The following is a 24,953-nucleotide window of genomic DNA, read 5'->3' on the forward strand; positions in this document are numbered from 1 at the left end:
TTTAGTTTTCTGTCTTCATTTATGTTGGAAGTGATAACAGAGCTGTACGTTTGAATTTGTTTCCCAAACCCTGCAGTCAGGACATGCTATATTGTATTTAGATAGAAGCTAGCGAGCTAACTTCCTGCTAACTTCTAACTCCGTTAAATGTCATAAATTCCGTTTTCATGGATGCCTGGATGTTAAACTCAATTGTTACACCTGGTAGAGCAGAACGCTGATCATTTTATTAAAGATGAAAGACTTTAGACAGTTTTTCAACTCTCAGTAATGCCATAGTGATCGTTTGATATACAGTGGGGCAAAAAAGTATTTAGTCAGCCACCGATTGTGCAAGTTCCCCCACTTAAAATGATGACAGAGGTCAGTAATTTGCACCAGAGGTACACTTCAACTGTGAGAGACAGAATGTGAAAAAAAAAATCCATGAATTCACATGGTAGGATTTGTAAAGAATTTATTCATAAATCAGGGTGGAAAATAAGTATTTGGTCAATAACAAAAATACAACTCAATACTTTGTAACATAACCTTTGTTGGCAATAACAGAGGTCAAACGTTTACTATAGGTCTTTACCAGGTTTGCACACACAGTAGCTGGTATTTTGGCCCATTCCTCCATGCAGATCTTCTCAAGAGCAGTGATGTTTTGGGGCTGTCGCCGAGCAACACGGACTTTCAACTCCCGCCACAGATTTTCTATGGGGTTGAGGTCTGGAGACTGGCTAGGCCACTCCAGGACTTTCAAATGCTTCTTACGGAGCCACTCCTTTGTTGCCCGGGCGGTGTGTTTTGGATCATTGTCATGTTGGAAGACCCAGCCTCGTTTCATCTTCAAAGTTCTCACTGATGGAAGGAGGTTTTGGCTCAAAATCTCACGATACTTGGCCCCATTCATTCTGTCCTTAACACGGATCAGTCGTCCTGTCCCCTTGGCAGAAAAACAGCCCCATAGCATGATGTTTCCACCCCCATGCTTCACAGTAGGTATGGTGTTCTTGGGATGCAACTCAGTATTCTTCTTCCTCCAAACACGACGAGTTGAGTTTATACCAAAAAGTTCTACTTTGGTTTCATCTGACCACATGACATTCTCCCAATCCTCTGCTGTATCATCCATGTGCTCTCTGGCAAACTTCAGACGGGCCTGGACATGCACTGGCTTCAGCAGCGGAACACGTCTGGCACTGCGGGATTTGATTCCCTGCCGTTGTAGTGTGTTACTGATGGTGACCTTTGTTACTTTGGTCCCAGCTCTCTGCAGGTCATTCACCAGGTCCCCCCGTGTGGTTCTGGGATCTTTGCTCACCGTTCTCATGATCATTTTGACCCCACGGGATGAGATCTTGCGTGGAGCCCCAGATCGAGGGAGATTATCAGTGGTCTTGTATGTCTTCCATTTTCTGATGATTGCTCCCACAGTTGATTTTTTCACACCAAGCTGCTTACCTATTGTAGATTCACTCTTCCCAGTCTGGTACAGGTCTACAATTCTTTTCCTGGTGTCCTTCGAAAGCTCTTTGGTCTTGGCCATGGCGGAGTTTGGAGTCTGACTGGTTGAGGCTGTGGACAGGTGTCTTTTATACAGATGATGAGGTCAAACAGGTGCCATTCATACAGGTAACGAGTGGGGGACAGAAAAGCTTCTTACAGAAGACGTTACAGGTCTGTGAGAGCCAGGGATTTTCCTTGTTTGAGGTGACCAAATACTTATTTTCCACCCTGATTTACGAATAAATTCTTTACAAATCCTACCATGTGAATTCATGGATTTTTTTTTCACATTCTGTCTCTCACAGTTGAAGTGTACCTCTGGTGCAAATTACTGACCTCTGTCATCATTTTAAGTGGGGGAACTTGCACAATCGGTGGCTGACTAAATACTTTTTTGCCCCACTGTATGGACCTGCAGCGGAGTTTAGGCCCAGACACGGCTAGTGACATCAGACTTAACGACCGGATAGCTGTCAGTTCTCTCGTGTCTGCTAAGACTGGAGATGACACTATTTAAGTTAATTTATTTGAATACGTGAGTTCACACATTCATTCTGCACATAAATGATGATCGAGGATAATGTGCAGTTTTATTTTTTACATGATGCCTGTCTTTATTAATGCAATTTGGAAATTAATACATAAAAGTTGGATGTTTTATGAATTTATCCAATCCCAGCCCCGAACACGGTATGCTGAATCTTAGCATTGAATGTCCAGTATATTTCAATCAGTAGAATTTGTACAGTACCTAAACCTAGTCAAACGTGTGGTAAAGGTACAGAAGATAAGATACAAAGGCCCTGAATGCTGTATTATATACAGTAAATGATGTGGAAATTATTTTCACAGAGGTCATAAAGTTATTAAATAACTGCTGATACTGTAATGTAAACATCAACCAATTATTTTTGTGTCTTTGTTTGTGTGCTGACTAGTGGTGTGTGGATCGATATTGAAATATCGATTCTTCAGATACCAGTTATTTATGTTCTAGAATTGATTCTCATATTAAAATATCGATATTTCAGTACTCTGGGGTAAATTTGTAGTTTTTCCCATTAAAAGGAACGCAGTGGAAAGAAACTATATCATTGGGATCATCTAAATTGGAAGGAACTACTTCCTCTTACGCCTTTCATAGTCAAATGTGTCGCAGCCCCTGGCGTGCGCACTCACAACAATGGCTGAACGTAAACAGAGTCATGTGCGGTCATATTTTACCTCCACAAACAGCCCAGACGTGGTTTGCGATACATGTGGAAAGACAGTGAGGTGTTGTGGCAACACCACTGACCTCGTCAAACACCTCAGAGTAAATCATATCTCAGAATATGACGAGCTTATGTTGAGGTGAACTGAAGAGGAGGACAGGGACAGGTGCTGCTAAGGCGAGACAGACGTCTCTCATCCTTTAGTGCTGCAGGCAGGCAACGTGTTCAAATAGCACAACTTCAGATTTTTTTATTTCTATATGATTTTACTGCATTATTAAGCAATGAGAACAAGTAGTCTGATGTCCTGTAATCACTATGAAGCTATATTATTATATTATTATTACAATTAAATAATGCAATCTGTTCCCTACCATACTCATGGAGGATTTTACAGCTCCGAGTCAGCTTTGTAGCATCACCCACCCATCTGGACTTAATGCAGGAGAGATTGTGTAACCCAGTAGAAAAAACATATTTTTAATTTTATTTTCCTTTTTTATTTTCCTTCTTTCTTCCTTCCTTTTATTTTTATAAATGCATTTGCACTCTTTTACCTTGAAAAATATTTATTTTGAAATATTTTGCTGTTTTACAGTTTAGGACCACATGCCTTTAAAAGGCCAAATCTGTAAATCTGCAAAAAATCTGGATTCACTGTCATTTTCTGTCAGGTAAAGAAACTTTCCCCTCTTGAATGTTGTTCAGCTGCATAAGCAGGGTCTCTTGCAGCGTGCCATCACTGCTGGGATGGTGGGTTGCAGTAAGACAGTCATTTGGAATTTCTTAAATGATCCTGAGGGTTATGGAACGAAAAAGTCAAGTGGAAGACCCCAAAAAATGTCACCAGTCCTGAGCCGGAGGATCCAATTGGCTGACCGCCAAGACACTGGACAATCCTCGACTCAGATTAAGGCAGTTACTGCTGCCGACTGCAGCCCCATAACCATCAGATGGCATCTGAGACTGAAGGGCTTCAAAAACAAAAAAACGACTTCAAAGTCCTCGTCTTCTTGAACGCCACAGGAATGACAATTTGGAGTATCTTCATCTGTAGAGATACTCGCGTTCTAAATATCTGGGGTTCCTACTAGACAATAAACTGGACTGTGAGCCAAACACCAACTAGGGCTGGGTATCGTCACTGATTTCTAGAATCGATTCGATTCACAAGGTCCCGAATCGATTCGAATCAGGGAAATTTTGCCTCAGACAGTCAGAAATATTATAATTCAGATCATTTCTTTTTACATCTATAAAAAGGAAGCTGACACTTGTGAGACTTTGTCAAAGGTGTGAGCGTCACAGCAGATGTCTTTGTGTCAAAGTAGCTGAGGATAAAACACAGAAAAACATGAAGGTGATTCTCCTGGCCTGGATTTTATAAAAATATTCAGCAGTAGATCAAAAACGAAAGAAAACCATTAATCAACATATGAACATTACCTGATGCTGCTGACGTGAAGCAGAGCAAAGTTACAGAGGTTTGATTTGAGACGCAGCCTTTTGCAATTTTGCATAATTTTAAAGTTTAAATTTGTTCAGTATTGAACAGCAGAAATGAGGTTTTATTTTCGGAAGTAAGTAAAAGGAAAAAAACAGCGTCCGACAGCCTGTAAACAACCGTAGACTTGTGCGTAACAAGCAAGTGAATAATGAAGAAAACAGATTTTTAGACAGGAAACTGTTCTTGAAGTACAGAGAGAGAGAGAGAGAGAGCTGTGCATGAAGTGTGATTTTATCCTGGTGGAAGCAAAACAGTAAAAGTCAGAGTGAATTCATGACGATGTTTATGTGAAGCGTAGTTTGGATCTTCTTTTGCTGCTGGTTCAGTCAATATTGTTTGGAGAGAGATCAAACCTGCAGTTTCAGAATCAGCGCAAAAAGGGCGTAAACACAAAGCGCGGAGCCGCCGAAACATCAGAATCAGCGAGCTGTCGGCTTTCAGCCCCGACCGTGAGAAAGTCACATCTCACTGATTCTGATCCATCGGCGGGTCGGCGCTGTGTGTTCACGTCTTTGTGCAGCATCCGTGTTCCTGCTCTCATTTACTGTTTTAGCTGTTTGGTGGTTGTTGAAATTTTGTGAGGTTTAACCAGAGATTCTGGAATTTTGGGCAAAATACATTTATATAAAAAAATCGATTCAGGATTTTAATGAATCGATTTCACGTTATCCAAGCCAGAATCAATTTTAATCGATAAACCGATAATCAAAACCCAGCCCTAACACCAACCTTCTCTACAGGAAGGACCTCCCTATGGAGGCTAGTATCTTAACATCTGCTGGAGTGAGTTTAACAGTCGATGGTTCCCAGTATGCTTCTCTATGCTGTGCTGAGGTGCTGTTTCAAAAAGAACATTCACAGACTAAATAAAATAAAAAGGCAAGCTCAACTGTTGGTGAACTTGGACCCTCAGGAGGAAGTGTGTTCTTATTTTGAATTATTGTTAATGAATATATTTTGTATTTCTTATTGGATCAACTCGTTATAGAGTGACTGTTGCCTTTTATTGAGTGCGGGAGCAGCTGACCACATGTATGAATTACCTTATGGATTAATAGTTTTCTGAAGTGCAAAAGAAACATCACCATTAGCAGATTATCAAGAGTCAGCGCATACTGCTTAGTGCAGCGGTCGCCAACCCCCGAGCCACGGACCGGTATCGGTCCATGAGTCGTTTAGTACCGGGCTGCGAAAGTTGAGGCTCGGGTGTGAAATTTATGTTTTCAGGGTTTTTATTGGGTTTTATTGTTAACTCTGTTTCCCTGGGTCTTTTCCCGTGTGTTATGAATAAATCTTCTCTTTTTTGTTACCGGTACTGGTTTTATTTTGTTGTATTTGTCTCTGACACCTTAAAGGCCAGTCTGTGAAAATACTGTCGGACATGAACCGTGGTGCAAAAAAGGTTGGAGACCGGCTTAGAGGACTTTTTGTTAGCAAATCAGTCCTGTTATTAAGTGAGAGCAGGGACAAACCTGAGCAAAAACGAACAGGATTATGTTAAAATCAAAATCATCATTACATTACCCTAATCAAACAATTTCCCTCACCCCAGCCCTCTCCCTTCTCACCCCTTCATCCTTTTCCAGTTCTAGCCCCGTCTTCTGGAGGTTTTCCTCAAACTCATCCCGTTTAAAGCGCTTGTCATCCTCATGATAGTCAGTCTGATGCTCCTGTGCGGCGACCTCCGGGTCTTCTTTTGCTTGTAGCGGCGCTCGGCTGCTTCTCTTGCTCAGGCTGCGCCGAAGTCGTCGTATGAAGTTGTTACCCCCAAACTTCGATGACCGGCTTCGTGTGCTGCCAGACTTTTGGATTTGGTAAGTCAGAACATAGTCGACACGTCGCTTCCCATCAGAGAAGTACAGGCCAAGTACTTTGTCTGAGCAGAGGTCCTTCATCGGCTGGAAGCAAGACAGAGATTCAAACATTTCCATTAAATTGTATTTATATAGCATTATATAGGACCAAAGCATTTTACACTGTAAGGTGAAGCCCCTAAAATAATAGGAAAAAAATCCCCAACAATTACACCCCCCCTTCCTCCCTTGAGCAAGCGGTTTAGTGACAGTGGGAGAGAAAACCTCCCTTTTAACAGAACCAGTCTCAGGAAGGGCCATAGAGCTGTAACTGGCTGAGGGGAGGAAGACAAATCGCCCACTGTGGAAGGGAACCAGAGGATAATAACAACTGATGATTAAATGCAAAGTCTTGTTTAAACTATTTTACACTTACAGGGAGTATCATTGATCATCACTGATTGTGTATGCAATAAAACCAGAGGAAAGATCTGCACAATAATATACGACATTCTTGATATGATTTTTCTTCTATATTTTTAATGCAAGTCAGGCACATTGAACAGTTTTAACCTTCAATGTTTAAAACCTTACTGAGATATTATTATTTAAACAGGACCAATGTTGATATACTAAACAGTACAGGTAGGTACAGGTAACATGTTTACACACGAGCTACATGAGCTTTGAAGAGGCCTGGGTGAAGTTAAGCTTTTTTACATGTAGCACACAACAGATGATTCTTTGTCAAATGTCACTGAAATAATTCATTTGGTTTCAAGAATGGATGGCATCTGCATATTTGTTTTTCTGACACTAGCTCAGTATATGGTAACATAAAACTGATGCAATGCAGCTTCAATTATTCTGTATGCTGCAAAAGCCCCTGGAGATCCTGAACTAATGCACAGACCAAATTAGCCTTTTAAAATGCTTCATATTAACTATAGTATTCTACAAAAGTGTTGAGCCACCCTAATTTATTTATAACGTCTTCCATCCAAATTGAATTTAGGTGTTCACCATGCATGCAGACTGCACCTACAAACATTTGTGAATGAATGGGTCACTCAGCTGGGACCAGCTTGGTACAGTGACAGAAAGACTTGTGCAGCAAGTCTAGTCACGGAGTTTCCTCGCTACAAACTTTTACACAGTCAACTGTTAGTGGTATTATAACAAGCAGTTAGGAACGACATCAACTCAGTCAGGAGGCGCACAGAGGTCGCCAACTTTCTGTAGAGTTATTCACTAAAGACTCCAAACCTCGCTGTAGCGCGGTTCACCTTTCGCGGCTTCGCTGTTTTGCAGATTTATTTGTGCATGCTTTTTTTTCCTTTTCTTTTTTTAAACAGCATCCTTGCATCCTTGTGTTCTGCATCCTGATTGGCTGGAGACCATAGTCGATCAGTATTGTGCTGTACAGAATGCATTCAGCTGTCGAATTGACATAAATCTTCGATCGCTAGCAGTGTGACTCTGAAATGCTGTACTTTATGTTTGTAAGGTTTCTCCCCAACAAACACATGTCGACATTTTGCACAGTCAAACCCATGAAATGGAAAAGATATATCTAAATCTTATAAAGTTTGTATCTGTTTTGTGTGAAACTTGTGTGAAAAGCATACAAGAGTGAAAACAGATATAAGATCCCTTGAAGAATTATATAAATGAAACTTGTATGTTTTGGATACTTAGTAAAACAATATATGAAAGTAATGAGAAAGTGGCCACTTTCATGAGTAAATCATAGAAGTTTTTACTATTTCTTTTCCATATGGGAAGGCACCTGCAGTAGCACCCAAAAGGCAGAGGAAGATGCTAACCATTGCACAAAAAGTTGGTCTTTTGGACATAAATGAAGTACATGAAGGTAGAAGATACTGTATTTTTTTGGCCCATAAGACACACCAGATTATAAGGCGCATTAAGCAGACACAGCAGCAAGTTGAGGAGAAATTTTGAATGGTGCTTCTTCCACCTTCTTAATTACTTGAATTGAAGAGAGATTTGGGGGATTTATTTGTGACATTTATTTAAATGATTAAAAAACTGAAAATGTACACTGGAAAAAAAATTACAGCATTCATCTCATAGGCCAGCTGTTTTTGGTGTAAAAAATAAAAACAAAAACACGTCTGTCTGACAAATGGCATGGGAGGAAAATAGGCTCAGTGCTGTCATTGGTGAAGGCTAAAAGCTTTTGCCTAGAATGCGCTTACTCACCCCCCAGTTTGAAGGCCCAGCCATCATCCTATTATTGTGTAATTGTCATTCTTATTAACTTACTCTCCTCTTCCCTCAAAAATTCCCTGATAATCCCCAAAACCTAAAGGGAAGGTTTTTCAGATGGGTGTTGGACTGTGTGATTGTCTTTATGCCATGGCCACATTAAAATTTGAATTTTGATGTAATGCAGTCCAGCAGAGACCGACCAGAGAGAACTCCATCTGAATCCAGTTTATTCAAGCAGTTTATTCCTGATTTAATATGTTCTCAATGAAGGACCCTGGAATAACTTTGCCCGGTAAGGACATCCAGTCAAAAACTTGATAAAAAGGGCTAAAGCAGTAAGTTTGTGTGCGCGTGTCTAACACTAAAAATAACAATGAAATTAGTTCCTTCACTTCTGTTTCAACTCGAGAAGAGTGAAATCAACAATGGAGTGAACAGGACAGGTGGAAGCAACTTTTGATGGTTATAGCCTCCCATTTTAAATTCTGTAAGTCACTTTTAGAAAGGTCATTTTGTGGAAGCACAGAAAAATGTATGGGCAGAAATCTGTGCCATCAGAAACCGAAGTTGAATAAGTTAAATTTGAATTTGAATTGCTTGGATTGAATCTGAATTGTAACTTGAATAAATGCTTTTACAAACTGAATATGAATTAGCCTAATTTGAAATTCAATTTATTGGTTTGAAAATGATCATCACTAAATTGAAATTGAATTTTATATTTTGAAAATGAATTAATTTGCTTTGAAACTGTATTTTATCCTTTAAAAAGCTCTCGAATAATTTCAGATTCACTTCTCACCGTTCAGTTCCAAAATTCAGTTTTTTGGGACTTACATCCGGAGTAATGAGCGCAGATTAATAGAGCTACGTTTTACTAGCGGACTGAAAGTGTTACTGACGGGAATCTACAGCGTCTTGAGCTGAATTCAGACTTCAGAAGTCGAATGACCAGCGGATAAACTCGCAGGTTGGTAATAAATGTATTACATGTATAAGAACAAGCGTCATGTTAACAAATGATAGCCGTACAGTAACTTTTATGCTTATTGTAGCTGCTAGCTAAAAACGCTGATTTAGCGTAGTTTGCCCTGAATTCAGCTTTGACAAATATGATCGACTGTTTCTAGGAGAATTCCAAAGTTGTCATCTTGGACCCTCTCAGAGTACCCCCTCTGTATGCTTGCAGAGACCCCTACAGTACAGAAACATGCAAAACGGTGTCCAAACCTTTGTGTTTTAGCTTTATTTATGTCTTACACAGCATCCCAACTCTTTAGCTAACTTAATAACTTTAGCTAAAGTGAATAGTGACGATAACTCATGCACCGTGGGGGGAGGGGGGATACAAACAAAGATGGAGACTGGTGCGGTGAGTACTGAGAAGGGAGGGTAAAGTAGATAACAGACAGTCCTGTTGGAAAATTATTCAAGCATATTTAAAGCCTTAAAACTTAAAAATAAAACACCCTGAGCTAACTGTTGTTGTGATTGGTACTATATAAATAAAAATAAAATTTCATGAAAATCTGTCTGAGAACAGATCATTTTTCAGCAAGACAACGATCACAAACACAGCATCAGTGCATTAAATCAAATATAGACAGCAAAAAAAACCAAAAGAAGTCTGGGATGCGCTTGACAGAGAACAGAACCAAGAAACACCCAAAGAAGAGCATGAAGCAGGCTGTCCTGTTCCCACAGACTGCTTAGATCAGAAGAAAGAGAGAGTTCAGGCTGCGTTGAAGAGTAAATGTAGTCGTTCCTGATTTTAATTCAAGCTTGTTAAACTCTGTGTTGCCTTATATTCTATATTTACATGTATATTTTCACATTTTTCGATAAATCTGTGCATCTATTTCCAGTTTTTCTATCAACGTATAAAGAGAGTGGTGGCTCAAGACTTTTGCATATTACTAGATAAACAGTGTAGAACTAGATTACACAGATTAGTCAAATGTCAAAACCCAGTTGAATACATGTGAATTCTCTTCATAGCTGTAGGTCAACGATGAATCATAAAACTCACAATGATTTAGCTTTTGTTCAGCCACTCCACTGTGCAGCAACCGTGTGTGTGTCTGCGATAGGAAGCATTACAGGGAGATGGTGCACACACGAGCTGATTAAGCACACACACACTGGTTCACCCCCTCTTAAAAGGAAGTAGTCATAGCTGCATAGGTCAGAGGTTGCTTCTCTGAGGGCCCATCAGGATGTGGTAGTCCATGCATCACTGACCAGAAGGATCTCTTTTCTCACCACACCACCAGGAAATGTGGTTCTCCTCTCCTCCAGGGCTTCAGCATAGAGAAGTGCAGCTGTTAAACTGCATCACGCTGAATCCTTCCTTTTTATTCTGCTGACTTGTGCACACTGACAGAGAATCTTCTGCATATAGATTAGCAATAACTGGCTGTTGGTCATCTGGAATGTAACATATGTTGCAAGCCTACTGTTGACTTAGGCTACGTTCACACTGCAGGCGAAAGCGCATCAATCCGATTTTTTGACCCTATGCGACCCATATCGATCATGGTGTGACAGTGTGAACGGCACAAATCCGATATTTTCAAATCCGATCTGGGTCACTTTTGTATGTGGTGCTGAATCTGATACATTTTTGATGTTTTAGAAAGCTGCTGTTTGATGGTCATGTCACATTAAATCTGTCTTTTACGTCACTGACACAAGACAGACGCTAATTATCAGCGCCGGAGAAGACATCGCGAACGCTTCCTGTCCATCCCGTGAAACTGTTGGGAAGACAACGTTGGAGAAACGTGAACATTTTATTTGTACTGTATAATCTGCAGATTCTGACAGAAATCTGCAACTATCCTTTGAAGCAGCGCTCCTCTAAAACAGCAATAAGGATCATTATTAGGTTATTTACATTATTATGTCAATAACAAAATAACTTAAAGCAAAAATTGGGAAACGTGAAGTCCGAAGTCTTTATATTAAGACCATCAGTCAAACAATACTGTTGCTCTGGGTCTAAACAGAGCGCGTTGTGTGTGACGTCTTCTTTTGCGCATGCGGCCGCTTTGAGCGTTCACACTAGAGCGCGTTTGCTGTCGCATTTTATTTGTAGTGTGAACGAGCAGACAAAAAAATCGGATTTGATCAAAAAATTGGAATTGAGCATCAAGACCTGCAGAGTGAACGTAGCCTTAAAGAAGCCCAGTTGCCATCTTTTTTCTTTAGACCGTTGAGGTCTGGCTGCTCTAAGTTTGTGAAAACATTTCATGTCTCAGCCAAGAGGCTTCTTCAGCTCTAAAAACAAAAGCTGGACAGTCACAGGTGTGGAGAGGTGGTGCGAGTCGTCGCATTAGCCATGGGTTGTTACCATCACCTATCATGTGACCTACTGAGGTCACCTGAAGCACTTCAGGAGGGATCTCAAGATTATTGTAGTCTTTACCTCACAGTAGAGGACCCAATTTCAGGCAAGCTTTAGCTGTCGGACAGATGCTTCATATTTGACTCTAGAATACTTTTACATGTATTTTATGAAAACGTGTACAGGATTCAACTCAACTTAAAACTAAGAGAATCTTGACAGTAGAGCTGCCACAAAAGATTATTTTGATAGTCGACTAGTCACCGATTATTTTTGCGATTAGTCGACTAATCAGATCATGCATCCATTGGACGTAAAAAGTACAGCTTATTGCACCAGCAGCATCTGCTCTTATATAACTATCATTAGCTTACAGCTTTAAGTGTTTAAGGTATGTGCTAACTAAAAATAAAGACAAGATGATAGTTTGTTAAATTTTAATGAAATTTGCAGATTGTTTCGGTGAAGTTTAATAAACTCCTTGCTATCTAAAATATAACAGGACACCGGAGTAAATTCTCGAGCATCTCACACTTCTGATAATCAGCTGTCTGCTTGACGTTTATTCAGCTGTGTAAAAACTATAACTTTAATCTCAGCCAAACTGATTTACTCAGGAACAAATAAAATACTAAAAAAGCCAAACAATAACATTTTTAAGTTATCTAAGTGACTTATATATCATGTTTAACCTGAGTAGTGAAAGACAGCAGTGGGTTTGAAAACGATTAGCCGGGAGTCCGGGGTTCTCACGGCTCTAGTTAGCCTAGCCCCCGGCTAGCTATCGAGCTAGTGGGTAACAGACGTCTCCGAAAACGTCGGAGCGCTTTTGCAAATATGTGGTGTCTTGATAAACTGAGCAGATATTTGAGGTTTACACAGCTACATTCTCGCCTGAAAATATGTTAATCGTTTATTTTGTGACCCAGAAAGAATAATAAGAGTAATATTAAAACTAACTAGCTGCCGCCATTGTTGGAAACTGAGCTGGGCCGCGCTATGAATTCTGGGACACAGCTTCTTCTTCTTCGGGGTTTAACGGCAGCTGGCATCCTTGTACATGCAGTGCTGCCATCTTCTGTTTCAGTCCGTTATTACACTCTTAAATCATACTACTTATTCCTGCGTCTTTTGTGATCTTACAAAGCTTCAAACGACGCATCGACTATTAAATCAGTCATCGATGATTTTGATAGTTGACTAATCGTGGCAGCCCTACTTGACAGTGAGAAATGGCATCTTATTTTAGTGCATAATAATACGGACTGCATTTTTCGATTCTTTGGCTTTTATTGTGAAAAGTGTCTGTGCAGCATTAACTGGTAACACTGGGTGGAGTAAAAAAGCTCGACTGATTTCATGGACATGAATTAAGAAAAAGATATTCACTCTAGTAACTGTCGGGCCTGGGATGCTACGAGTGCATTAAAATTTGAGTTCCAGGCCTTTTTAAATGTTTGTTCTTGTGTCTACTTATTCTGTTTTACTTTCATCTGATTTTTTTTATTTGTTTTCTGTTCTTTGGAAATGTTTGATGATTGATTTTTTTTCTTTATCAATTTACTGCAAACATCAGTCATCTCTTCATTATTATTATTATTATTACAAATGATGCATCAGGTCAAACATCTACGTCCAAACGACTCCAATCAGTCTTTGGTATAGCTAATTCAAGCTTTTGCTGCTGACAGCCAGAGTGTGTGATCTGGCCTTGTCTTGCTGAAAGTCGCACCTTATCTCAAAGACCTCATAGTCTGAGAGCACTTCACTCCTGGTTCCTAGAATATTTAAAAGTACAATGGGAGGCAGAGCCTTCAGCTTTCAGGGCCCTTTTCTGTGGAGAGACAGACATTATCTCTCCTTGTAAGATTAGGCTTCAAACTTTCGTTTTTACTACAGCATATAGTAGATCAGGTGACCCTGAATCCTTCCTTAGTTATGCTGCAACAGCTCTAGGCTGCCGGGGGATTCCCGTGATGCACCGAGTATTTCTTCTTCAGTCACCTTTCTCACTCACTGCGTGTTACACCTCCCTGCATTTACAGGATAGGGTGCTATAAATTTGCAATTGCAAAGCCGTTGCAAACACATTCCTGCAGCCACCTCCTTCACATCAAACAGTTTCTATGTATTTGTGAGACCTGTGGAAACCTTTATAGCAGATACCTACTATAGACTCATCGTTCTTTGCCCTGGTGACAAAATCCACGTCCAGGTTCCTCTCCTCACTGGAGACCGGCTCGTAATCAGCACTCATAATTGTAGGATGCGTCTGCTGCAGGCTGCTCGAGTGCTCACAAGATGATAGGGGGCTAGAATCTGAGGAGGAAATCAGAAATGCATTTAGAGCTTTTTAAAATACAAATCGTGTTTCTGCTGAACACTTTGATGAATCCTGAAAAAGAAAGTCCTGTTAAATCTGCCTCAGTGAACAATAAGAATACAATGCACAGCTCTATTATTACCACTAATTCAAACTGTCTCAGGAAATCGTGCCTTTGTTGTCTCACCACAGGTTGTGGTGTTGCACACTGCTGATAATTGTTTCTGCAGTGTTGACACCATCTTTTGAAATGAAACCACTTTCCCAAGAAACTGCTCGTATCATTTAATAATCCAACCTGTCACGGTGGCTCATCAACAGACCCTGACACCTGATTGGTTACCTTGCTATATCCCTGATGAAGCATCCTGGAATTATAAATCAATTGTCTCAGTTGTGTAAAGCTTTGAAAGTTACTGTGCTTAAAATACACTTAAGATGTTTTAAGGTGCAATCTTCAAATATTTGGTGTTGAGGATTCATCAAAGACAAAGCTACAGCCCTGAAACCCCCCCCCACAGACACGTCTCAGGGAGTTATATCCTCTGTTTATCCCCCATTCAGGTGACATCTAATGGTAAGTGGACTGATTCTAATATAGCGGTTTTCTCCCGGAGTACTCAAAGCACTCAATCCAACATGCCACATCCACCCAAGCACTTTCTTCTAAATGTTTAGTGCTTCCTAGCTAACATTCACACACACTTACACTCAGATAGATGCATCGCAGAGCAACTTGGGGTTAGTATCTTGCCCGAGGATAATTGGCGTACAGCCTCGAGGAGCCAGGGTCGAACCACTGACCTTCCAATCAGGAGATGACTTGTTTTACCTCCTGAGCTACAGCCACTCCCATGCGTGATGTTGACGCTGTCTTTGGATATCCAAAACAGCGATACCAGGCCTATTCCAGAAATGATCAAGACGATTCCAGAAAAGGTTCTTAATATTTATTCAACAGTATTCTACACACCAGCTGTTGGATTTGTATTGTTGATGATCATTTATGCTTAGAAATATCTACTCATATATGCTTAGAGTTTATAATTAGTTGTAGATTGATAGAGGTCTGATCCTTAGTAGTTGCCAGCTGGTTCTGGCATTCACACCCACACTCTGGGAGCTGGGAGAGGTCGAACCTGCTCTTATTGTTTCATGGTAGGAGAAACATCTATGTCTGTTTTAGTCTAAGTGCCTTTGGTTTAGATGAACTGCTGGACTTCCAGGCAGCAGGTTTAGGGAAGTCGTTTATGTAGTCACACTCTGACCCCCCCCCCCCCCCCCACACACACACACACACACTTACACAACGCACAGGCAAGGTACTCTTTGTTTGTATGTAGACGTCATATGTTAATGAACCTATGTATATATAAAAGAGCAGTGTTACGAGGGAGCGGACGAGAGCGACTGCGGTCGAGCGAAGGAACGGCGTTCGTCCGGTTCTCTCCCGTGCACGAGAAACATGAAGAACTTTGCCAACTCGTGTCTTGCTTTTCTGTGTAATTAAATTATCTTGAACGTTCCAGCGAATAGGTTTAAGCTACAAACCTATCATTAATTGGTCCTTCGAGAGCCGGAGCCCTGGAGTCGACATTCACAGAGGGGAGAAGAGACACGCTGAAAGACTGACGTCAGCCAGGAAGTTCCTGTAGGGTTTAAGCTACAAACCATTTCAAAATGACCACCTGTCTACGATTCTGTATAAAACACACGTACTTCAAAATCCAGTTAGTTCAAAATTTGTTTGTTTTATTAATGATTTAAGTTTGTTTTAACTTTCCTTGACCTTACCTGGCCTGCTCACAGACACACCTCGAGTAATGTGTGCAGCAACCACAAGAGAACAAATGCTGCCTGTTTATATTCAGGAGACTGAAACGCCGGAGGTGAAACTGCTGTTGCTTGTGTGGCTCAGGATTCCTGAGCAGTGTTTACCACAAGCGTGCAGCTTCACATCAACAGCTTTCCAGTATTTTATGTAATATTTCTGTATTTCCTGTATGAAGAACGTGCTTGGAAATTTCTATAATTAATTATGTTAAAATTAAATGCATATTTTTATTATGTGGAAATACATTTGTTACTTTCATTTACTGCACAAAACAGTGTTGAAATCTACATTTTGGAGACCATCTCATCCAGTGACCGTGAGGATAAACACAGTGTGCTCCTCGAGATGGACATTAAACGTTTTGATGCGGTCTGTTCTGGTTCACAGATTTCACACAACCTAATTTATACCAACAAGCTGTGAAATGCCACAGCACTCCACCTGACCGCACAGACAAAAGATCAACAGGTGAGCCCAGTGCAGCCTTCAGTACTGAAGATCAGTTTTCTCAGAGCTAACAGGGACCAAGACCAAGTAAGACACTGTGTCAACGCAACGTTGTGCATGTGGTCACGCTCTGGTCTGTAGAAACATGCAAAGCAAGTATTCAGTGATTTAGCCCCAGAGGACCTGCGGGCTGAATCACAGCCATTCAAATGAAAATGACAAATTGTTTATTAGCTCAACTACAAAATCTGAACGAGTCCTTTAAAGGTCAAGGCTGGTAAAGTAACAGGAGTTCACTTCGGTACTAGCAGCCTGCGTGCAGGTTAAATGGGCATCAAGTCTACATCAGCATCTTAATGTAGCAACCTGATTAGAGACTATGGCGCAGCACTCACAGCCCCATCGGTGCTGTATCAGTGCGCCTGTGTGCCCAGCTACAGCGAAAGCTACTGAAATGGCTTAAAGGTCTTCTCCGGATGACACAAATAGAGCTTTATTTCATCATCATCAAACTCATTCCAGCGCAAATGTCAAATCTCTTACCGAGCTCCAATGCGCTATCATTTTGGTCCAAGCTGTCCGTCCGCTTCCTCTGACGCTCCATCGCAAATATGAAGGCGCTCAGGGTTCCACAGATACCCAACCAAATCTACAGAAGCGTGGCCCTCTGCTGCATCATCTGTTCCTCACAGCCGCCCGCGCTGTTGCATGGAAACGCTGGACGGAGCGCTACCACCTACCGATGCTGTGGACCGCTCGGAGACTGAAGGCAACTGTTTCCAAAGAAACTGCACCAGAGACGCGACCGCGTGACTGCGAGGAAAAGTGGAGCTCCTTCACAATTTAATTAGCCCTGTCTACATGTGTCAAGATGACCATGCCCTCCCCCGCGTGTGTGAGCACGTCTTTTACCAAACAGCACAGCATTAACGCGCGCGCGCTCAGCGAAAAATCGTGCTGCAAAAAGCCCCAGAAGCGTGTTGCGTTCAAATCCAGGATAAAAGCAGGGAAACGCTTCACTCGCGGTTGGGAATCGTAAATATCTCCAAAAAGAAAAAGAAAAACTTCATTAACATACATTATTAGTAGCAGCAGTATATATATATATATATATATATATATATATATATATATATATATATATATATATATATATATATATATATATACACTCACACACAATAATCATATGACCCCCTATGAGCAAGCTGTTTGGCAACAGTGGGAAGGAAAAACTCCCTTTTAACCTCGGGCAGAACCAGTCTCAAGGAGGGGGGGGGGGAGGGGAGGGGAGGAGGACATTTACATGTCCTTTACAAGCTGAGAGGGAAGACATGACTGTTCATTTAAAAGCACAAGAGTCTGGAGATAGAGTCCACATGTGTGGAGATATGGGGTACTGCATATAAAACGAACACTCTTCCTATTTTCAAGTTGCAAAAAAGAGCTATAAGAATTATAAACCAATCAAACTATATAGAACCAACTAACATTTTGTTTATTAATCTGAATACCCTGAAATTTTATGATTTAGTTGAATATAAAATGGCACAGATAATGTATGAAGCACAAAATAACTTGCTTTGCCCCAGTACTCAGAAGCTGTTCAAAGTCAGAGAGAGTCAATATGACTTAAGGGGAACAGATTTCTTTAAAAAAAACAAGATAAGGACAAATATAAAGCAGAGATGTGTTTCTGTTAGAGGAGTTAACCTGTGGAATAGTTATGACAGTGATTTAAAAAGGTGTAGTTCATTTTCCTTGTTTAAAAATATGTTTAAAAATAGAGTATTAGAAAAATATATATATCAAGAATGAAAAGAAAAAGAAAAAAACAAAACTCTTGATTCTTTTGCTTTGATGTAGTTACTTATCTAAGGTGGAAAGTTTGTTTTTTTCCTGTTTGTTTGTTTTGTTTTTGCTTTGTTTTATTATTTGCGTCGAGCCCTGTGTACAGGAGCTGCATGCAAAATGATCTTTTGTTAAAAGGGTTGGTGTAATAAGCAAATGCTTCAGCCAATACCTTTTGATTAGCCTTGTCTCGTGCTTTCTTGCTTTGTGGTAGATCTTTGTTCTTCACTGAGATATTTGAATGCTAATCAATAAAAACATATCACTCAAGACAAGTGCTAATAAATATGAATGTTGATTTATGGCAGTGAGACGGTCATTTATAACTAAGCAGGTGAGATTCACAGGACCAACAGTCCACGCACATTGAAATTCTTGTGCAGAGGTCAAGTTACATTCATGCTGTCATTACATTAAACGACAGCATGTGGAAATAGAAACCTATAGAAATACCCGACCTTGTCCCACAGCCCTGCATTTTGGTGGATGTAAGATCAGAGATGTGCTGTACAAACAGCTGTGATGACAAACATTTAAAATGTGCGCTAGCAAATTAGTAAAGGAATGCAATGGGAGCTCAGGAATCGCTTCAACTGCAGAGCTTATGATTCCCTGTCAGATGTGAATGCCGCATTTTCGTCAAGCCTGAGCATCACTGAGTCAACTGGTGCCGCCTACTCGAGCTGGGGTCTTATCCAGTGGGTGCGAGGTGAGCGTAAAGAGCGTGAAGTGGCAATCAGGAACAGACTGATCCAAGCCCGCAGAAAGCAGCTATGGAAACGCCGCCGCAGTCTGAGACATCGGTCTGCTCTGAAGAACTCTGCCAGTTTAGGACATTTTCTACCCAGACCAGAAAGAAATGTTTCTCCTCTCCACGTTAGACTGCAGTGCGTCTGCTCTCCGTGCCCACGGGCTTCACTGTGACACCTTCGGGAGAGTTAATCGGGAATATTGAGCTCTAAACTCTCGGGGACTGGAAACGACGCTAATGAACCGTGACAATTGTAAGCGCGTCTCCTTCCGCGGTCCCGCACAAACACGAGTCTCGAAGATTTAAGTGAACGCGCACAGGCAAACGCGTATCTCGTCATTTGACGCAAAACAGACAATAAATGCGCGTTTTTAAAGTGAATCAAAGAGAGATCAGCTATCATACACCATATAGACAAATGACATAAAAATAAACGGGCTAAGCTGCAAAAAGCATAAAGAAAGCAGGAGACAGCAAGTGCGACCCGTTTAAAGGAAAACTGTCGCGTTGATAATAACGAATATTTACCTGATTCTCCGGAGTTCCGGAGCAAAGTTTAGTAGAAGGTGAATGCAAGTACTGACAAGCTAATACTTCCCTCTCACCTGTACAGAGAGGGTGGAGGAGGAAGTGCTTCTGGTCTCCTCAGGTAAAGACTCTCCTCCCACAAAAATAAGTAATTGGTGGGTTGTGTGATGTGGCACTGTACAAGCATGGGACTGAACGGTGCGAAGCCCACAGAGTGCATATCCCAAAGCAAATAAAACATGCGTCCTGTGACTGTCAGGCTGATAGATGTGATAGCATGGATTACTTTATTAAGGATGAATGCTAATACAGACAGGGAGGCAACTCAGAAACACAGTCATTCCCATACAGGCACGTTTAGACTTGCAGTAGACTCCTGGTAGTTTTCCGGTTCTGAAACACACACACATCCTCTGAAGTCGTGTTTAAGGACAGCAAATTTTTTAAAGAACAGACAAACTGCATATATGTAGGAAACTGTCTTGTTTTGTTGACAGCAACCAGGCAATGTACAAAGTGTTGCAGAGAGAAACGAACAACAATTCTTAAAAGTTTTCCTACCAAATGTTTCAGCAGCGTGTATTTCCCTATTCAAAGTGCAACTTTGTGTGCATGACGTGATCCTCAGAGTTTTCCTGTTTAGAAAAGGAAGAGCTGGTGGTTCAGTAAAGAATCCACTAAAAATGAATGCATGTCTTGTGCATTGCTGGTCTAGAACAAGTGATCTAGACCCTTTTCTGTGGGTCCAAACCAGCAAAGATAGTGTCCTGCTACTCCATCCTGATTGTAAAACCCCATAAGGACTATAGAGAGGGTGTGGTGCATCACTAAAGATAGCTTTGTCTTAAGCAGTGTGGACAAGCATTATCATAGTATTTGCCATTCTAAACCATGCACTTTATTTCCATCTGTTCTACATTCAGTCCTTTGACCTCCTGCTTCCTTTAATAGGAACAACAACAAATGCAGTTGTAGCAGCAAAAGTAGAAAAAGCAGCAGCTGCAATAATTACAGAAACACCTTATGAATGGTTGAACTGTAAACTTTTGCCCCTACAAAATAAAAGCACCTTCAGTTGACTATTTGCAAAGAGCTGCAGTGGGAGGAGCAGATGTGGTGGCATTCAGAGTGAGGAATTTTACATCTGCTCGCTGTCAAGAGGAAGCTCTCTCATCTGTAGAGCAGAACTGGCTGCTTACGTGCAAACATCAGGACTAAATGCACGTATGCATGCAGATTCATGTATGTTGGTGAATGCACAGTTCCTTAATGCAACAGTGAAAGTAATCAAAGCTGACCTGTGTGGTGTATAGCCTGATGTCAGACTGTAGCATCTGTGCTTTTAACCCTACAACAGCTCCTTAAAATCAAAGCAGGGACTGCTGTTTGCAAAGAATTTGCCACATTTTCATCTTGACTGTCAGTATGGACACTGGTGCTGAAACTCGAGCCTTCACAGAGGTCATTTCAGACCAGGCTATGCTAGAAGGGAAAAGATGTGTGCATTTTAATGAGCTTAGTCTACCTACTGTGTTTCTCAATAATAAAGAGCCTTTCATTGCCCTGGGTGTTGCTTTAAGGAGCCCACACCCACGTTTTTCTGAAGACTCCTCTGGGGAGACAGCACTGCTATCATGGTGGTTGCTGAGTTTCTTCAGTTAACCAGTGTGTAGTCCATGTATGTTAAATCTGGTTTTTGTTGCCTTATTTTGGGGTTTCTGGTGATTATTGACCATTCTAAATTAGTTTTTTGTTGCTATGACAATTAGTTCTCGTTATTATTGTAAATTGAGTTTTGTTATTGTTTTCATGATCATTTTAGCATTTCTGGGTTCTGTTACAACTGTCATTTTGTTTTCACTCATTCTGGTATTGGGCTCGTTTCTACAGCTTTGATGCCAAGTCCCGATGTTTTTAGTTGCTTTCTGTTTTATTTTGGTACTTCCTTTTGTCTTGTCATGTGAGAAATTGGTCCCAAACTCAGGACTCATAACACAAAGGGATAAACAAAAAGAGGGAGCTTTATTGCTATGAAAAATTCAAACAATACAAACAAAACGAAACCTAAACTAGAAGCTAGGAACAGTAAACTAAGAAACTGGGAGCAGGGAGTAGCAAAGAAAATGAGGAACAGGGCAACACAGCAACAAGGGAGAACGCGACAACAGAGGACTTCAATGCACAGAGGATAAGGAGAGAACAGGAAACAGGAGGGAAAACATCTTGAAATCTAAGGAGCGTGAAAAGAAAAGTGTCTTAAGCTTCCTTGAAGACGTTTCAGTTCTTCAGAAATGAAGAAGCTTCTCAGGTGAGAGGTGAAATATCTTTAACCTCTCAAACTCTTCCATGACATTCATTCAAATTTCTCTTTGATATTTGGGCTGATTGGCACCTGATGAATGTAAAAACAAAGAATTACCAGATTTTTTTTTTTTACCTAATTTTTGTTTCTGAGAAAAATGAGATCCACATATGAGGACATTTGTTTAAAACAGTGGCAGTATGACGTCCTCGTAAGTGGATATCAGGCCTTTGTAGAGCAAAACGTAATACAGCGGAACCCCGGCTTACGAAGACCCCATTTAACAAAAAATTCAAGTTACGAAGGCACTTAAAAGCAATATTTCTGCCCGAGGTACGGCAAAATGCCCGCGTAACGAAATAGATAAAATAGAAAATTAAAAGAAATTCAATTCAATTCAATAATGTTATGTACATGCACACGTACATATGTATGCATGCATACGTACGCTTTCTTCAACCTCCACCAAGAACTTCGTCTTCAGCCAGCATCGCCTCATTCAAAAGGCGATGGAAAAAGGTGCTTTGACTTACGAAAGTTTTGACTTACGAAAGACCGTCTGGAGCGAATTAATTTAGTAAGTCTGGGTTCCACTGTATTTTGGTGTAGACAACCCAAAATCTGATGTCCACATATGGACACCAGGTCGTAGGAGGTTAAGGAAACTTGAAGAAATTCAGACACTTTTCTTTCCAAGCTTCTTAGACGATGACCTGGATGACTGAGAACCTTCACAGACACATCTTGAAGTAATCAGACACAACTGGGCAGGGAGGAAGCAAAACTGAACACAGGACGAGAGGCTTTCAAAATAAAACAAGAAACACACTGAGATGCAGACTAAAAGATAAAAGCTTGACGCTGGGACTCGGGGGAGAGAGACATGGGAACAAGGCAGACTGAGGAGACAGAGAGGGCGAGAGACATCCCGGGCTGGGGAGAAGACAGACCAAGAGCTGGAGTATGTGTTCATCTGTGTTATACAGATTACACGAACAAGAACCTGAGAGCTAGAAATATAACACGAATTCAACTCATTTTAATTAAACTAGAAAACACACACTGGCCACAGACCCAGGGCTAAACCCATTTAGTTTTACTTCCCCTTGTCTTTTTAGATTCTGATCAGCTGTGGCTCACTTTCTGAGCTGATCCCAAAAGGTTCATCTGGACGTGGCGTTTTCAGTGCGAGAAACATTTCACCAGAGTCGGCTGACTGCAGAGTTCCCCAACCTTATAAACCTGGGGTATCAAACATAAATGAGCTGCTGCCACTGTTGTCACTGTCATCTCAGTGGAGAGCCACTTTAGTGTTGTTCAAGTAGTACAAAAAAATCAAACAAACAAGAAAACACCCAGAAATATATCCAAAAATGTTTGTTTTTTAGACCAAACTGCAAACGTGAGTGCAGATCTTTTGTGTTTTCCTCACTCTTAACTGACTGAAGCCTTTCATTGAACTACCAAATAAACACATTAGCACAACTTCACAACTTCAAGGGTCAAAATGCATTATATTTATTTTAGTGCTGTCAGCGTTAATCTGAAAAAATGTTAACGTGGCAAATCTCCGTTAGCGAGTTAACGCGGATCATCCCGTGGTTGGGGCTGGACAGTGCTAACGTGCTAACGTGCTAACGTGTTGACGCCGTGCAGCCCCACGCACGGGGCGATCCGCGTTAACTCGCCAACGGAGATTTGCTGCATTAGTGCGATTATGGCGTTAACGTCATTTTAATGAGATTAACACTGACAGCACTCATTTCTTTACGTCAATATACAGGCCGTAAGTAGGGGTGACGTGGGCCGCAAGTGGCCCCCAGGCCGCAAGTTTGAACCCCTGTGTTATAAACAGTACATTTGTATAATGACTGAAACGACCACCACTGGTGAAGAATGGGCTGTGATGGGAGTTTGATCATTAATATGCAAATTGTCATGACCATTGATCAACAACCATGAGTCCCATTCACAGAGAGTTGGGGAATGGCTGCAATCACAGCATGTAAGATGGTGACAGATGGACCCTTAGGCCCCTCCTCCAGTCAGAGATGGTCTTTTCCTTTTCTCGTAAATGGCCTCCTTGACTCCGCCCTCAAACCAGCGTTCCTCCCTGTCCAGGATGTTACATCATCATCACTGAAAGAGTGTCCACACTCTAAAAAGTAATTCAGAGGCTGAGTAAATATCAATATAAATATAAGTTAGACGAGCCTGAGAAAATCTATGAATATCCCTTTAGTAATTATTTGAGTTTGATAAATTGAAATAAATGTCTAAAATGTTAACATATATGTTTGCGTTAAATTAAGGTATTTATTTACATTTATCTCAGACAATAAAATCAGTCTGTGGTTCTCAGAATATCTTATTTGCATGTGCTTAATATTTTTGTTTAAAATTGAATCAAAATATTTGAGAAATATGTATCTATACTCATCAGTATCTTGTACTAAAATCATTAAACAAGTGAAGCACGATAATGTAGAGTATTGAGCACCATGAGCCTTTTTCATTGTTTTGTTCATTTTGTTTTTTAAATACTCTGTTTGTGTTTGCTCTCCTGGTTTCACATTCATCCTTCAAGTATGTGAGGCTTTGAGCTAAAAGGGGAAAGGCTCTCGTCTTTTTAGTGCTTGTTTATTTCGAGTTATTTCCATGTTTATGAAAATTACATTTTTATTTGCAAAAATGTTTAACATGTGGTCGTTTTTCATACATGTATTATGAAACACACAACTACATATTAGTTAGTTTGTTTGTTTAGCCTTAGACGACCAGTGAAATACAATAACATTCATATTTGAATGTCAGGCGGCGATCGTGGCTCAGGAGTTGGCAGCTCGTCTTGTAATCGGAAGGTTGTCGGTTCGAGCCCCGGTCTCAGTCTCAGTCGCCTATAGGCCTGCTCTGTCAGTGCCCCAGGGCAGCTGTGGCTGCAGTGTAGCTGCCGTCACCAATGTGTGAATGTAGTGTGAAGCGCTTTGGGGTCCTTAGGGAGTAAAGCGACATACAAATACTATTTATGACTATATATTAGTACAATTTTGATTACGTTCAGTTTACAATATGAAGTAAATGGAACAAAATTTTGGATTAACTGACGTCTATATTTCAGTTACATGACCAAGCATGTCAGTGTTATTTACTCAATGTTTTCATGTTTGTGTAACAACTACAATTATTAGAATAGAATAGAATAGAATAGAATAGAATAGAATAGAATAATCCTTTAATTGTCCCACAAGGGTAAATTTGGTTGTAACAGCAGCCAAAAAGACAAATATACAAACAAACAGGACACAGAACAGAAACATACACAATTTTT

General features: G+C 40.7%; 1 protein-coding gene and 1 long non-coding RNA gene across 4 annotated transcripts in view; both read right to left on the minus strand.

Moving 5' to 3' along the window:
* ano1a (anoctamin 1, calcium activated chloride channel a) overlaps positions 1-19,449 on the minus strand; it is a 52,742-nt gene extending 33,293 nt beyond the window's left edge. Inside the window, exons 1-3 of one of the 3 annotated variants that reach the window (XM_085165151.1) lie at positions 19,324-19,449; positions 13,760-13,908; positions 5,784-6,113 (exon numbers count right to left, since the gene is read on the minus strand). In XM_085165151.1, coding sequence (XP_085021277.1) covers positions 5,784-6,113; positions 13,760-13,846 — 417 coding nt within the window. In that variant the 5' untranslated portion in view covers positions 13,847-13,908; positions 19,324-19,449. Of the gene's footprint in view, positions 1-5,783; positions 6,114-13,759; positions 13,909-16,736; positions 17,253-19,323 lie in introns of those variants that run through there. The other 2 variants (XM_085165133.1, XM_085165142.1) reach the window with 2 other exon arrangements.
* LOC146525206 (uncharacterized) overlaps positions 1-24,953 on the minus strand; it is a 374,600-nt gene that overhangs the window by 290,901 nt on the left and 58,746 nt on the right. The gene's annotated exons all lie outside the window — the stretch shown is intronic.

Source organism: Neolamprologus multifasciatus, chromosome 1 (genome assembly GCF_963576455.1).
Source record: "Neolamprologus multifasciatus chromosome 1, fNeoMul1.2, whole genome shotgun sequence".
NCBI classification, from domain to species: Eukaryota; Metazoa; Chordata; class Actinopteri; order Cichliformes; family Cichlidae; genus Neolamprologus; species Neolamprologus multifasciatus.